The following is a 14883-nucleotide window of genomic DNA, read 5'->3' as shown; positions in this document are numbered from 1 at the left end:
TATATTTTAAATTACTTTTCGTTAGAATTTGATATCAAAAATAAAAAAATATTATTAAAAATACATTCTTGATCAAATGAATGAAAACTTTAAGATGATATTATTAAATAAAGTTAAAATAATTGATATTTGTTTATATTTAAAAGTAACAAACATAGTTTTGTTTATATTTCACAAAGATTAAATTGACTTAAATTTAAAAGTTAAAAAATAAAAATAAATATTTTGAAAATAAAATATGAAAATGAATATTAAAAATAATATAACTAATAAAAATGTAACTTGATTGTTTAATTTTTAACCAAACACTCAATTATCTTTCTTCTGTATCTTTTTCTTTTACTCTACATTCTTTTGGAAATTATATTATTAATGAGACTCTAATGTAACTTGTCCTTGGAAGCATATGTCTAATTACGTTATTGTGCAAATTTTATGAGACATTATGATATTAGGTTACACCATAAATTTGCCAAAATTTGTCTTTAGCATGGTGATTATTGATGACACAATACACCTTATTTCTTTCTAACAAAATTTACATTGATTAATTGAAAATTTAAAAGAAATTATTTAAAGTAGTTTGTAATTATTTATGAATATATATAAATTTTGTTATATAAATATGATTTAATTGTATTTCTTTTACTCATGTTTCACAATTTTGCATATATTATCACTTAACTTTTAAAATTTTATACACCTTATTATTTTATTAATTAATCATCTAATATTATTAATTGAATATTGATATAGTATATTAATTATTGACATAATTATTGAGCATTGATTTGAGCCAGTGACATGACATACACAACATTAATATCTTCATTTATTTTTTTAAGTATGCGTCATTAAAATCTAAATGATTTTAAATATAAATCAAAACATTATAACTCAATATAATACAATATTTTCACTATATCTAAAGTCGGTTCTAATATATAATCAATAGGACGTAAATGCAAGTTATTTACAAACTAAGTTTCTTGTTTGAAAGTTATTGTAATTTTGATGTTTGTGTCTTAATTGCAATGAATATTAACAATAAAGGTTAGGAACCTTCTATATATTGTGCTCATTGTAACGACCTGGTCCTTATATTTAATGAAATCGCACTATAATTAATGAATTAAGAGAATATAGAAACTGAACAACTCATACATACAGGTGTATAAATATAAATATAATAATTATGTTTTCATGTACAAAATATAACACTATATATGTACAGTCATCCCAAAATTATAACCTCTTAGTGCCAATCAAACACACAACAATTACTCAAAAAGGTAACTCTGACACTAGGACAAAACTCCTCATTTCGCGGCAATCACCTCAACTCCAAGCTAGCCCTGACCTGCTCCTATACAAGTTATGATCATCGTAGTCCATCCACATGGAAGCAGAAAGGTAAGCTAGAGTTCAAAAAAAATAATCATACAAGTACAGAATAAAATGTATACTACACATGCATCCAAAATCAAGTCCCAAAGGAATTCCATCTTAATCAATCATCAACTCATCAAACATGATCATAATGCAATAAATGCACCTCATGACATATATCAATGCATATCAATCATCTAATGCATCGTCACGCATATACCTAGGAGATCTCCCTAATAGCAGAGCAGTATAAGTAACATCCCAATCCTACCGAAATCACCTCAATTGTTTTCATGCCTAATGTTTATGCTCGATCATAGCTAAACAAAATATAAATTCTCACTCGGGTTTACTTAGATGATGTCACTTACACAATTCAAAGTCCGGTTCTACCGTCAGGTATAGTACAGCTGGGTACAGGCTTACCACGACCTTGACATGCATTACCAAGTCACTTCTGAGGTTCGCCCACCGACTATTCGTAAGGAACCACGCACCTTCCTCAGTACTTGATTAAGGAAATAACCCTCGATCTCATACTTCACTCCAACACTAGCTAAGGACTTAGAGGAGACTCACTCAAACTAATGGCCTACCTGAGCACCACTCTCACCCAAAACCAGTGACCTACCTGAGCACCACTCTCATATATCTGTGGCCTATCCAAGCACCACTCTCAAGAGACTCTATATGAGCTTTTCTAGTTCAAAAACATTTCCCTCTCCTCAAGTCTTAGGCTAGACACATGCCATAAGGCATCACATGCAATAATTCATCATACATCATAAATGGTCAATCCACCATCATGATCAATATATCCTCATATGAACATATACACATGTCATATCATATTTAAACATTCATAAGAATCATGCATCACCACACACCATATATCATACATACATGATCAAATCTTCAACTTTCAACACATGCCTAAGCATCATGTTCAATCAAACACATCAAGCTCATTCATGCCCGGTGCAGCCAATTCACGCCCGGCCTAACATCCTACCCAAGAGTTCTAAAACTCATCAACACCCGGCGTCCCTGAAACAGAGACTCATAGGAGTCTCCACACCCGACGCGCTCCCATGAGCCTGACGTCGTCCACACAGAGACTTTTAGAGGTCTTCGCGCCTGACGCGCTCAACCTGCGCTCGGCGCCACATAAGTAACAAACACCATCAAAGCACAATCTGATATTGTGCCCGGTGTGGTTCCCCTCACGCCCAGCGTGAACTCATCTAGAGACCCCCCATTCATAATCGCGTCCGGGCGACTAATCTCGCGTCTGATGTGATCAAGAAATGGATGTCTCCGATGAATGCACGCCCGACGTCAAGAACTGCGCCCGACGCAAATTCAACCAGCACAAAACTTCGAAAATCTCCTCCAAGACCTGAAAATCAGCAAATCCAGCCACATGCAAACCAAAATATACAATGCATGGGCTCCATACAACTTAAAAACAAGTTCAGATTCAACATGCATTCACCAAACGCATCAAAATCACCAAAACCCCCATTTTTCCCAAAACCCCGAAAAATGAGAAATCCTTCAATTTCATCCTTAATTCTCAAAATCCATACATCAATTGAGTTTCTAAACTCACATGCAACCAAAAAACCTACAATCTAGTTTCCCTCACCTGAAGATTGGCTCAAAAAGCCAAGAAATGAGAAGAAGCAAAGAAAATCCTCCGAAGTTCAACTCGGGAACTTCAATCTTCTAAAAGCATGCTTTCTAGTCTACAATTCAAGAAAAGATAGAAGAGATTAGTAACCTAGAAGAGAAGAAGAATCAGACAGAGAAATTTGGGAGAGATAGAAGCTCACGGTCCCATAGTCCTTCTTTCTAAAATTTCTCTCTAAGTTTCTTTGAGAATGAACTTATGAAGTTCCCTTCTCAGAGAAACTTTTATATACTCTTTTCCCTAGAATCAACTAAACTCTAAAATCTACTCATTACGTTACACTCATAAATTATAGTAATCAACATTAATGATTATTTAATTAATATTTTATAAATATATGTATTTATATATATTTATTTGAATTTCTTTAAATCATTTAATTTATTAAAAATATTAATATAAATGGACATACTATTTATAAAAATACATAAACAAGTACAATCCTAGGACACAATTTTATCATTTTTACAAATATATAAGTAATTTTAAAATTTAAAGATCCAAAATAATTTGATGGAAACTTTAGAACGATAGAAATTGAGAAAATTCTTGCTCTTCAATTTCAGTTATATGTCCTACAAAGTGATTGGATAATTAAAGAGAATATATGATCATCTAAAATTACCTTCCATATAATAATAAAACAAAATTTCGACCATTAACATTAGTTTACTGGTTGAATGAGGGGAAAATGGAAATAATAAGAAACATGAGATATAGGTTGAATTCTTATTAATACAAATCAATTTATAAAATATATATTTAAAATAAAAATGAAAAATATTATTAAAAATTAAAAAATATATTTAATTCTCTTTATTCTTTTAAATTATATATCCTTACTTCCATAGTATATATATATATATATATATATATATATATATATATATATATTATATTAATGACTATAAGTCATTAATTTCTTCGTTCTATTTTTACAGAACGTCAGTACACCTCATTTTTAAAGAGACAAAAATGATTTTAATTTAGTAATTAGATTGCTTTATTTCGAAATTCAATCTGCAATCTGCATCACGAGAATACCATCAGTGATTCAATGGTAGGGACTTTACAAGGACTATATATATAGAACCTGAAAAGTAAAGTTTGAATACCTTCAGAAAACCTTGATGCTCAGTTGCGACTGAATTAATGTGGTCCAAAAAGACATGGGGACGAGATCACGAGGCGATGGAATTAAGATTGTTACGTCTCTCATATTTTATATATATTTATTTATTTATTTATTTATTTTTCAGCACCTAAAAAAATTAGTAACTTGGAAAATTGCGGAATATAAATTAGAAGCACTCCTTTGTCTTTTTCTAACATATTGTACTCTGCGACTATTGGAAGGGTCCCTCCAAGTTCATCCATTTTGAAAGCTATGATATTGTTGAATTCTGTTGGCCTAATTGTCACCTATTTCAATTATAATGTTTACTTTGCTTTGCTCCCTAAAGAACAATCAACATGATAGACATCTATTAGATACATCATTGTGGTTTTTAACTTTTTCTTATTCGCACTAGTCAATTATATTTATATATAAAAAAAACGTAGATTCTTAGTTTTGCAACTTGCTTGGTAAATACACCACAGTGACAGATCTAGGACTTGACTTAGTAAAGATAATTTATATATTTTTTTAAAATTAATGATTATTATTATGGAAATAAATAAAATGTAGGTGAAATGAATTTTCTAGTTGAATAAAGCATAATATTCAAAAAGCTAAAAATGGAACAAAAGATATAAATAATATTAGTCATTGAAAGACAAATTTTGATAATGAAATAACAGATTGGAGCGAGTGAGTTCAAATACACAAAAATAAGGAGAAAAAAAATACAAAAACATTGTATACAGATTTATTATATTTTTTTAGAGTGAGGGAGTGTAAATACTCATCTAAACTTTACATGGATCCGTCATGGTACTGTTACATATTAAAAATAAAAGTTATTCTTATCTAGAATTTCTTAAATATAAGTTAAGAAAATTTTATGTACGTTAATTTTAAGTATAAACAAATTTTAATTAAGTTTATTACATTTAATGATATCAAATATAAAATATCTCTTTATTTAATTAAAAATATTTTTTCAGAGACTTTTTTTTATAAAAAAAATTGACATTTAATTTCAATGACGTTAACTAAACTTTATTAATTAAAATTTATTTACATTCGAGATAAAAACAATATGTCACTATATTTAAATCCGTCAATTAATCTAACTTATTTTATATGCTAAATAAGTCAAATTGTTATTTTACCTTTTATAAGTTGATTTGATCCAACTTATGTAATACGCGATTGGTAAGTCAATTTGGGGGATTCGTGGCAACTCACTTAAAAAAAAGGTTAAAATTTATTTATGTTTATTTTATTTATTTATTTATTATTATTATTATTATTATTATTATTATATATATATATATATATATATAATTTTCTTGCTACTTATATTTTATTTTCTTATTTTTTGAATTTTTTATTTTATTTTCTTATTTTTTGCATCTATATTTTTTCATATTTTTTCTTTCCTTTTAAATTAGGTGAATTAACTTGTTAATTAATCAATAGTGAGTTAAATCAAATTATATTTTTTTTACTCACAAAATAAGTGAATTAGGTTAGGTTAACTAACTTTCATAAGCAATTGTGGTGAATTAATGTAGATGAGTCGAGTTAACTAACTTTATAAAATAAAATATTAAAAAAAAGCGGGATTCCAAGTTAAATTAGAAAAAAAATGTTTACCATTTAGAGTTTAAGAAAATATTGGAGCTGAATAAAAATAAAAAAAGAAATATAAAATATTATAAAAATATATAACATTTAATATCATAAATTTAGTCTAAACATATATTTTAATATTTTTATTGCAATTAATCGAGTATATACACAAAGTATTGTTAGGATCGTTGTTAACACGTTTCTAATTTTAAACTCAGTCACGTATTTGTTGAAGAAAATTTTCAACAAATCAAATTAAGTGGGTTAAAATATCTTTTGTTAGTTGAAAAAGACTTAAGTACGACGAATTCGAACAAGAAATAAGGAATTCTATAAAGATAGCTTGCAATCTTTAGTTCATCTTGGAGTAACAACATAATCAATTCAAAGGAGTGATAAAGACCCTTAACTTGAAGGAAACTGCTAGGAGAAGTTACTAATAATATATACTAATATATATAAAAAAAATCTTTTTAAAAAAGAATATGAGAATTAACTACGATATCAATTAGATTAATAAAAATATGAATTATTTTGACTTACTGCTAATAAAAATACATGTATAATAAATTTGTATAACAACCTATGTGACATTAATATTTGTGTTTATCTATTTTCAATACCTCAATTTATTATTGGGGAAACATAGATAAAAAGAAAATTTGTTGTACAAATCATTGCATATGTATAATTACTCAAAATAAAAATATATCCACAAATGTAAATAATTCCTAATGAAATATAATTAACAATTAAAAACTGAGATTAAGTTTGATATTTTATTGTATTCATTATAGTGCATTTATTAATAAAAAAATAAATGATCAATTGAAAAACTTATAGACATTTTTTTTATAAATACTAATAGAAAAAATATATTTTATGCCTCCGTAAAAAAATAAAATAAATAAATATTTTCATATAAAAAAATGAGTAGTTATTATTTTTAAATAATTAATTATTCTTATATAATTATTTAAAAAGTAAACATAAAAAATATATTCTCTTTATATTATTATATATTGTATATTATTATCTATATTAATATATAAAAATACTTGGATATGGAACTATTTTTAGTCTTCACTTTTTAATAAATTATTATATTTTTCAAATATAAAAATAATTATATATTTTTTCTAAATAATTATATATAATTTTTTAATATTCTATCTATATAAGTATTAGTAGATTATAGATAATTTAGCCGCGAAGAATATTGTCCGCAAATAGTAGTTGAGCAAATGGCTCATGGTTGGAAAGACGTATCGCTTTGTAACACATACAAAGCGTACATATCAACGGTGAACTCTTAAAATAATCGTAACACCAGAAACAATGCATGTACTTTTAATGCTCCTTTAATTCAATTCTAAATGTTTATTCATTCTTTTTTTTACATATAGCAAATGAAATTGTGAGGAAAAAAGTAAAATAAAAAGGATAGAAATTGAAGAAATTTTAAGAGAAAATATACTGTTTAAATAAATAAAATTAAGGAATGAATAAAATAATTTAATTATACTTTTTATTGTATAAAAGAATAAAGGAGAGTAAATAAGAAGTGATACAAATGAAAATATCACATATTCATTCATTTCACTTCCTTTCATTTTACACCCTCTCTTTTCATGCTAAACAAACACAATTAATGTTAATATTCAATTTCGCTCTCATTGGTTTCTACGGTATGTTAGTTGTCTTTGCTATCTTCCTTATTTATTGGTTGAATTTGCGTTGTCGTTTACCGTCTTTGTTATAAATGATTTGCAGCCTTGCAGGTTTATCGTTATATTCGAGTAATTTTATATCCTGCTATAAATTTTCTTACAAATCTTCTTAATAAATTTTTTTTAAAAAAATGTTAAATAAAAATAAAAATATTTAATATTTTGAAAACTTAAAGAACAGTCAATTATTTATTTATATATATAATTAAGAAAATAACTCTTTTCACTAAATTACTTCATATCAGGAATAAAATTATCCTTTCCTTTTTTATGTTCTTTTTTTTTTTTTTTAACGTATTGGATATTATTACTCATTTTAATTACATTTTTAAAAATATGAATATATTGATTTCCTTAAAAACTGGAAAGAAATATAAATGATTTGTGGAATGGAATGAGTAAGAAATGAGCTAATGAGAAGATCTAAAATATAAGATCCGATTAAATTTGTGAAGATGTGACGGTGGAAATGTAGAAGAAATTTTCAAAGCATGAGACAGGAACGTGAGGAGAAAAGGAGGCCACGAAATAGCGAAGAAGTATACTAGTTTAGTTATTGTCAGCTAATGGCTAATGGTAATTGTAATGGTAATGTGATAGAGCAAGAAACACGTCGTACATTTCATAAAGCTCCAATTTATTGGAATCGAAATCTCCGCCTCCTATGAGAATCCACATCATTTTAATTTACTCTATCTATGTAATATGTATGTATGTACATTGCACAACAAATCTTACACTTTTAATAAATACTCCTACTACATAGTACTTTTTTGGTAATTACCCCTGCTACATACTTTAGTACTTTTTTAGAAAATATTAATAACGCAATCCGTAACATATTTATTGTAATCCTGTAAGAAAAAGCATATATTCTTTTATTGATTATAATTTATGAAAAATTATAAAATAAACTAAAAATCTATTCGAATGCAAATTTAAAATATTTTTAGAGATTGCGAACCAAAAATAAATTGTAATTTTGTATTACACTTGTAAACCTAAATATGCTGTTATAATTCTGTGAAAAAATAATAATAAAAAATACTATGTTAAAAATGAATTCCGCAAATGGTAGCAGAAACCAACAAGAATGATGAGTGATGACCGCTACGCGTTTTAGGCCCGCCAAGTCTGACAAATGAAAGGATGCCACGTGTAGAATAGCAGCCGAAGAGGTCGTGAATCACAACGAGTATAGGCTGTAGTGAAGAAATCACCGTTCATTTATTGTTACGAGTGGGATGCGACAACGTTTTACTTTCATTTTTTATTTAAAAAAACAGACATCATCGGAGTGACGCAGTCTGAGCCGTTGGATCTCGGGGCCCGCAAAACAAACGGATCCATAACAGGTATAAATACACGCCAAACCACGTCAAACCAAACCAGATTGCGTTTGCAAAAGAGTTGTGGTGTTCCGTTCTGTAATTGGCTTCGTTTCTGTGATTCTGTGTTTAATTTCCGGTCTCCGTCGTAGAGAGCGATGTCTTCCGAAACGGGGATGGAGCCTCTCACGTCGGGGGCAAGCAACCGCATAATTCCGCTTATGAAGGCTCTGCGGGCCTCGTTGATCTTCGTCTACACGTTTTTCCTCTCCTTTCTCTTTTTCGTTCTCCCGCGCCGCCGCCGCCTCTCCTCCACGGCGGGGCCGCCATCCTCGCCCAAGAAGCACTTGAGGCGCCGCTGGCTCGTGCGAGAGGAGGAGGACACGTGCCGGAGAAGAGCGCTCGCGCAGGACGTGGGAATGGGTCGCGACGAAGGGTGGTGCCGTTGCAGCACTTCTATCTTCTACGGCGTTAGAAATAACGGCTTGTTTTGCCGCTCTTGGTTCCCCGTCTATGGTGATGTTAAGTAAGTTTTTTTTTTCTTTCCTTCTTTCGCTTTACTTTTTTAACTCTTTTTCTCTGTTTGTTTTCATGGGGTTTTGTTAATTCTTTTGTGGTGTCTATGTATATGTTTTGAGGTAGTGAGAGAATTTGGAAACTGAACTCGGGTGAAATTGGAGTAATTGAGTCCTGTTTAGGGGCAGAGTAATTGGAGTAAGAGAAATGAATGAAGATGTAATTTAAGTGATCGAAATTGTGAGACTCAAAAAACTAAAAGAAAAAGTTACAAATGGGGTTTTAGAATTATGGTGTTCTTCGTGCTGAGCACAATTTGCTTTATTATGTATTATTAATTTAATTAATTTATTATGTTCTGTTGCTGTAATAGTGACTGACAGGTTTACTATTTAACTTAACTGTTAAGAAACAGCAAAGCCTTTAGCTTCAGAAATTTTAATAGTTGTGTTTGTGTTCATAGGATTCGGTTGTTTTATGTCCTTTACTTTAAGATCTCTCTTTCTCTCCATTTTTTTCCCAAGATGATCGATGGGATAGTTTGACAAATGGTTAGTGAGAAATATTACTGCTTGTACATTTCTATAGTTTTAAATGTATAAATAACATTAAATGTTAATTATAAAAAATATCAATATTTATTATAAATTCAAAATTATAGCAATGTACAAGAAATGGCGAGGATCTGAATTCGAGAAAGCTCCTGTTCATTGCCTGTGCTTTGTTTTCTTGTTAGCATGGATAGCTAGCTTTTTGTTCCCTGCAGTCGTGTTGCTTTGTTTAACACTTGGCTCAAGTTATTTTCCCTTTTGTTCTTACAGGGGTATTCTGATCATCATTCATGGGCTCAATGAACACAGGTAATCTTGCTTGGTCTACTTTTTTTGTGAAACTGCATTCTTTCTGGGCTTAATAGTTTTTTTCATTGTGGGACTAGTGTAGTCTGCTTTTTGTTTTCCAAGTTTGATTTTTCAGGTGATTGTCAAAACATTAAAATCTTTCCTTTTGTTGTTTCTAATGTAAGATAATAGGATTTATCCCACAACTTCTGACTTGGTACTCATTTTTCAGTGGCAGATATGCGGAATTTGCAAGGCAATTAACCTCATGCAACTTTGGTGTCTATGCGATGGACTGGATTGGTAATTTAAGATTTCTTTTTCCATTTACTCCCACTGTGATCCTCATTGGTACACAATACTTTTTTTAATCTAATGCATTCCTGCCCTTATCATTTTGTGATGAATTTGGGGTGATTTGTCTGTTTGTTACAGGTCATGGTGGTAGTGATGGATTACATGGTTATGTTCCTTCCCTTGATCATGTGGTTGCAGACACAGTAAGTAATATATATACTTTCTTCAATTTGTATGAATATAGACTCGTTCGTGGCATATGTTTTTGTTGGTGATGGTAGTTCTTAGAATGGAAAAATGTTTTAGGCGTCGATAGTTTTCCTACCATTTCAAACATTGAGACGTAAGCAGTGAAATAAGCTATTGCGTAAAGTTCAAATGCATGTTAATCTTTAATTCTTAAGAGTATAAGGTAGTGCAGTTGTCTCAGTTAACTTGCTAATTTTTTTTCTTGCTAGTTATATTTATTTTGACGTTGTCTCAATAGTATAGTAAGTATGTATCCATCGTTCAAATATTCTGTGCTATTCTTTGCTTGTTTTCCTTGGGAGATATATTATATTATTGCATTTCAAATGTCAGTCAGTGATTTTTGCTGTGTAATTTACATACTGATTGTAATGCCATGGATAGGGTGCTTTCCTGGAAAAGATTAGATCAGATAATCCTGGGATTCCATGCTTTCTCTTTGGTCACTCCACTGGTGGGGCTGTGGTCTTGAAAGTAAGGGCTTAAATCTTATGTATACCTTTTGCGATTAAATTTGTCTTTGATGAATTTTGAAGTTTAATTTCTACAAATTCTATGTAGGCGGCTTCTCATCCTCATATTGAAGTAATGGTGGAAGGAATTATACTAACCTCGCCAGCTTTACGTGTGAAGCCAGCTCATCCAATTGTTGGTGTAAGTTTTGCAATTGTAGGTTGTGCATGATGTTTGAAATTAACGTGTTTCTGATTTGTTATTCAGTGCTAGCTATGATCACTTGGATTTATTTCTTAAGCTTGCAGTAAAAACATGTTGTAGTATACAGAGTTATCTTGAAGTAATAATCCCCTTTTTCAATTGCTAATGTCATTTCTCTGACTCTGCCAATCAAACTACAGTCAGTAAGATGTGATCTTTATCCTGTTTTTTGAAAACTCGACAAACTGGCTGGTTGGGCTGAAAAACTGGTGAATTGGTCAAGTAACCAATTCAAATAAACCAATGAATCGATCTAGAGAAAAACCAGTCAAAGAACAATTAGTCAAAACTGGCAAAAACCGGTTGAGAGTGGGTCAGTAGAAAATTCTTAATTCCACATTATTTTGATTTTTTTTTTTCCTTAAAAAGATAACCTAAAGTATTTTTCATTTTGTTTTACATTCTAAATGTAAATTTGTTATGACCAAATATCGATGTGTATTGTTGAAACTTATACTTCTATTATGATACATATTTAATTTGAACTTGACCAGTTTGGTTCTAAAAGTATTGTATCCAGTAACATATTATCCTTAACTAATTTGATATTTGGCCAATTGGAAGCAGGATAAACACACAATCACGTGTTATTTTACTTTGTAATTATATATACTGGACTTTTAAAGGCATTCAGACTTTCAATTTGTATTCTTATCGTACGAAGTACATAAAAAATGAATGATGAATTCTTTCTCAGTAATGATTTGCTGCCACTTCTGCATCTATTCCTTCAGTTTCACAGCAGTGTCAGCAGAAATGATGCTAACCGACTCTTATTCCTTTGCCAATGATCTTTTGTCCCAACCATTCCTTTTTATAATAGGGCTTATACCTCAAGCTCTCCTTTACATTTTATTGATCATGGTTTTCGTTAGGTGGGGAGAATGCTCCTGATTCAGATAGTATATAAGCAATAACTACTATTTTCTCATTGACTTCTAAAATCTCAAGATTTTAATGCTGCATCGCCTTATGTGTGTAATTATAGACCATTCTTTGAATGTGTTTCATGCTTTTTGATCTATTCATGTGTTAAGGTAATCTGTCTGATGTGTTGATGCAGGCTGTAGCTCCAATTTTTTCTCTGGTAGCTCCAAGGTTCCAGTTTAAAGGAGCAAACAAAAGGGGCATTCCAGTTTCGAGGGATCCAGCAGCTTTGTTGGCCAAGTACTCTGATCCTTTGGTCTACACAGGACCCATAAGGGTCCGAACTGGCCATGAAATATTGCGAATATCCTCTTACTTAACACGAAACTTCAACTCTGTGACAGTGCCATTCTTTGTCCTGCACGGAACTGCTGATAAGGTAACTGATCCACTGGCCTCACAAGATCTATATGATAAGGCAGCTTCAAAGTTCAAAGACATAAAGCTTTATGATGGCTTTTTACACGACCTTCTGTTTGAGCCAGAGCGTGAAGAGATTGCTCATGACATTATTAACTGGATGCAAAAAAGATTATTCACTATTTGATTAAAAAAAAATGTCAATAATGGGGGGGATTAATGGCAAAGGCAAGACACAAGGAGAAGAAAAGGGATGCCAAGTTTGGTAAAGTGTAGAAAATTGAAATCGCCCCGGGCAAGGGGGAGGCGGATGCAGATAGGTAATTCATCTTGCATTTTAGGATTTATATATTTAAACTGTGTGAAGATCTTTGTTTTATATAAGAAACTTGTACATTTAATAGACTTGAGTTTTACTAGTGTTTTCTTCTCTCTTGATCTACCATTCTTTCAATATGTGTAATGTCTGCTATTTAATTATACATGCTATATTTTATATGTTGCTTTTGCATAATTTTGATTCGTGCGTTTGATAAGGAAAAGAAAATCTTGATTAAATACTTATTTAACCAGTTCTTGTCAGGAGATATTATGTTATTTAATCATAAAACTTACTGAAACAATTTAAATTTAATTTTTTATGGCAAGCTTCATTGATGAATATTATTAGATTCAGCTTTAGAAAAAGGTCAAGACTTGAGTTCTTTCAAATACCATGAAAGAAGGAAAATATAATAAGAATTTGTTTAGTAAACTATTAACTAAACTAGTTTAAACTTTAAACACACCTTGCTTGGGTTAAATTGAGGTGAGGACTGGCGTGGGGAAGTCCAACGTGTGGTCTAACAACATAACTCTTTTTTCTTTTTCTTCTTTAACCAGCTCTTGCAGCTACATAACTCTGCCCCTACTAGATAACTCCGCCTTAAACCACCGTGCGCCGCAGAGAAACAATTCCTGATAACCACATTCATTTTTATTCTTCTTTATTCCGCCTTTCTTCATCACCCTTCTCCTCCACTTCCAGATTTTATTCACTTGCTAAAAAATGATTCTGATATGAATAGACATTATCAAATGTTTAATTTGTTAATACCTGATAGAGTGTCTTTACTCTTCATATATCCCTTAATATAGGCACATATTATAAAATATTATATAAACTTGTAATATGACAAAACCTCCATATTAATTTTCCCTTAATTCAGAATTGGCAAGAATCGTATTGTTTTTATATACTGTTTCTTTTTATAAAAAAATTAAAAAATAACAAGGATGTAGAAACCAATATTAATCTAAAAAATTCTTTTGTGGAATTTAACATGTAAAAGATGGTCAAATATGATAGAAATGTTTATTATGAATGATGAGGGTTGGATTTCCTTTGAAGAAGTTACGGTGTTAAATATATATTAATTTTTTTAATTAAATTATAGGTATAAAATATTTATTGATAATAAATTTATGTTAAAAATTTCATAAAATTACCACTCTTAGTGAAGTTTCCTTTTTTAACTACATTTTCTTTTATTTATAGAACTTAAACTTAAGACTTTGTTTAAGAGATTCAAACTTAACTTTACTCAAGTGAACATAATGTAAATTATCATATATTAACATATGTTTATGAGTTTTTGCATTTACATCGTTTAATAGTTAATTATTTACGTAATTATGAATTAACCAATCGAATAGATGAATTGAAAGCTTTTATAAAGTAGTTTTTTTAAGTTTGTAATGTAGAATAGTTTTGCCAAATTCCATGTAAATAAAAAAAATTATACTTCATCTCAATGAAAGAATTTTTTTTTCAATGAAAGAGTTTATAGAATTTTTTTTAATTTTTTATTTAATTTAATTTTTACTTATCATAAGTATTTATAAATTAAACATTAGTATTTTAAAATTAATTATCAATAACTAAATTTTTTTGTTATAATACAAATTATTTATCATAAATCTAAAATACTAATATAAAAAATATTTTTTATTAAATGACATATAAATTAAAATTGAAAAAAAAATAAAAGACGTTTCTCTATAAGATAAAATTAGTTTAATTATAAGTTAATGTTTTTTATTAGTTTCTTCAAAATAT

At 29.6% G+C, this 14883-nt stretch overlaps 1 protein-coding gene across 1 annotated transcript; it reads left to right on the top strand.

Moving 5' to 3' along the window:
- Positions 1-8925: 8925 nt before the first annotated feature.
- Positions 8926-13204, top strand: LOC109818041 (alpha/beta-Hydrolases superfamily protein). The gene is made up of 7 exons (XM_020383433.3): positions 8926-9406; positions 10218-10256; positions 10468-10538; positions 10671-10735; positions 11166-11255; positions 11343-11435; positions 12562-13204. The coding sequence occupies exons 1-7, from the start codon at positions 9039-9041 to the stop codon at positions 12970-12972; spliced, it is 1137 nt and encodes a 378-aa protein (XP_020239022.1). The 5' UTR covers positions 8926-9038; the 3' UTR covers positions 12973-13204.
- Positions 13205-14883: the final 1679 nt, after the last annotated feature.

This window comes from Cajanus cajan, chromosome 6 (assembly GCF_000230855.2).
Source record: "Cajanus cajan strain Asha chromosome 6, NIPB_CcT2T_4, whole genome shotgun sequence".
NCBI classification, from domain to species: Eukaryota; Viridiplantae; Streptophyta; class Magnoliopsida; order Fabales; family Fabaceae; genus Cajanus; species Cajanus cajan.
This window is presented reverse-complemented; position numbering and strand designations above follow the sequence as displayed.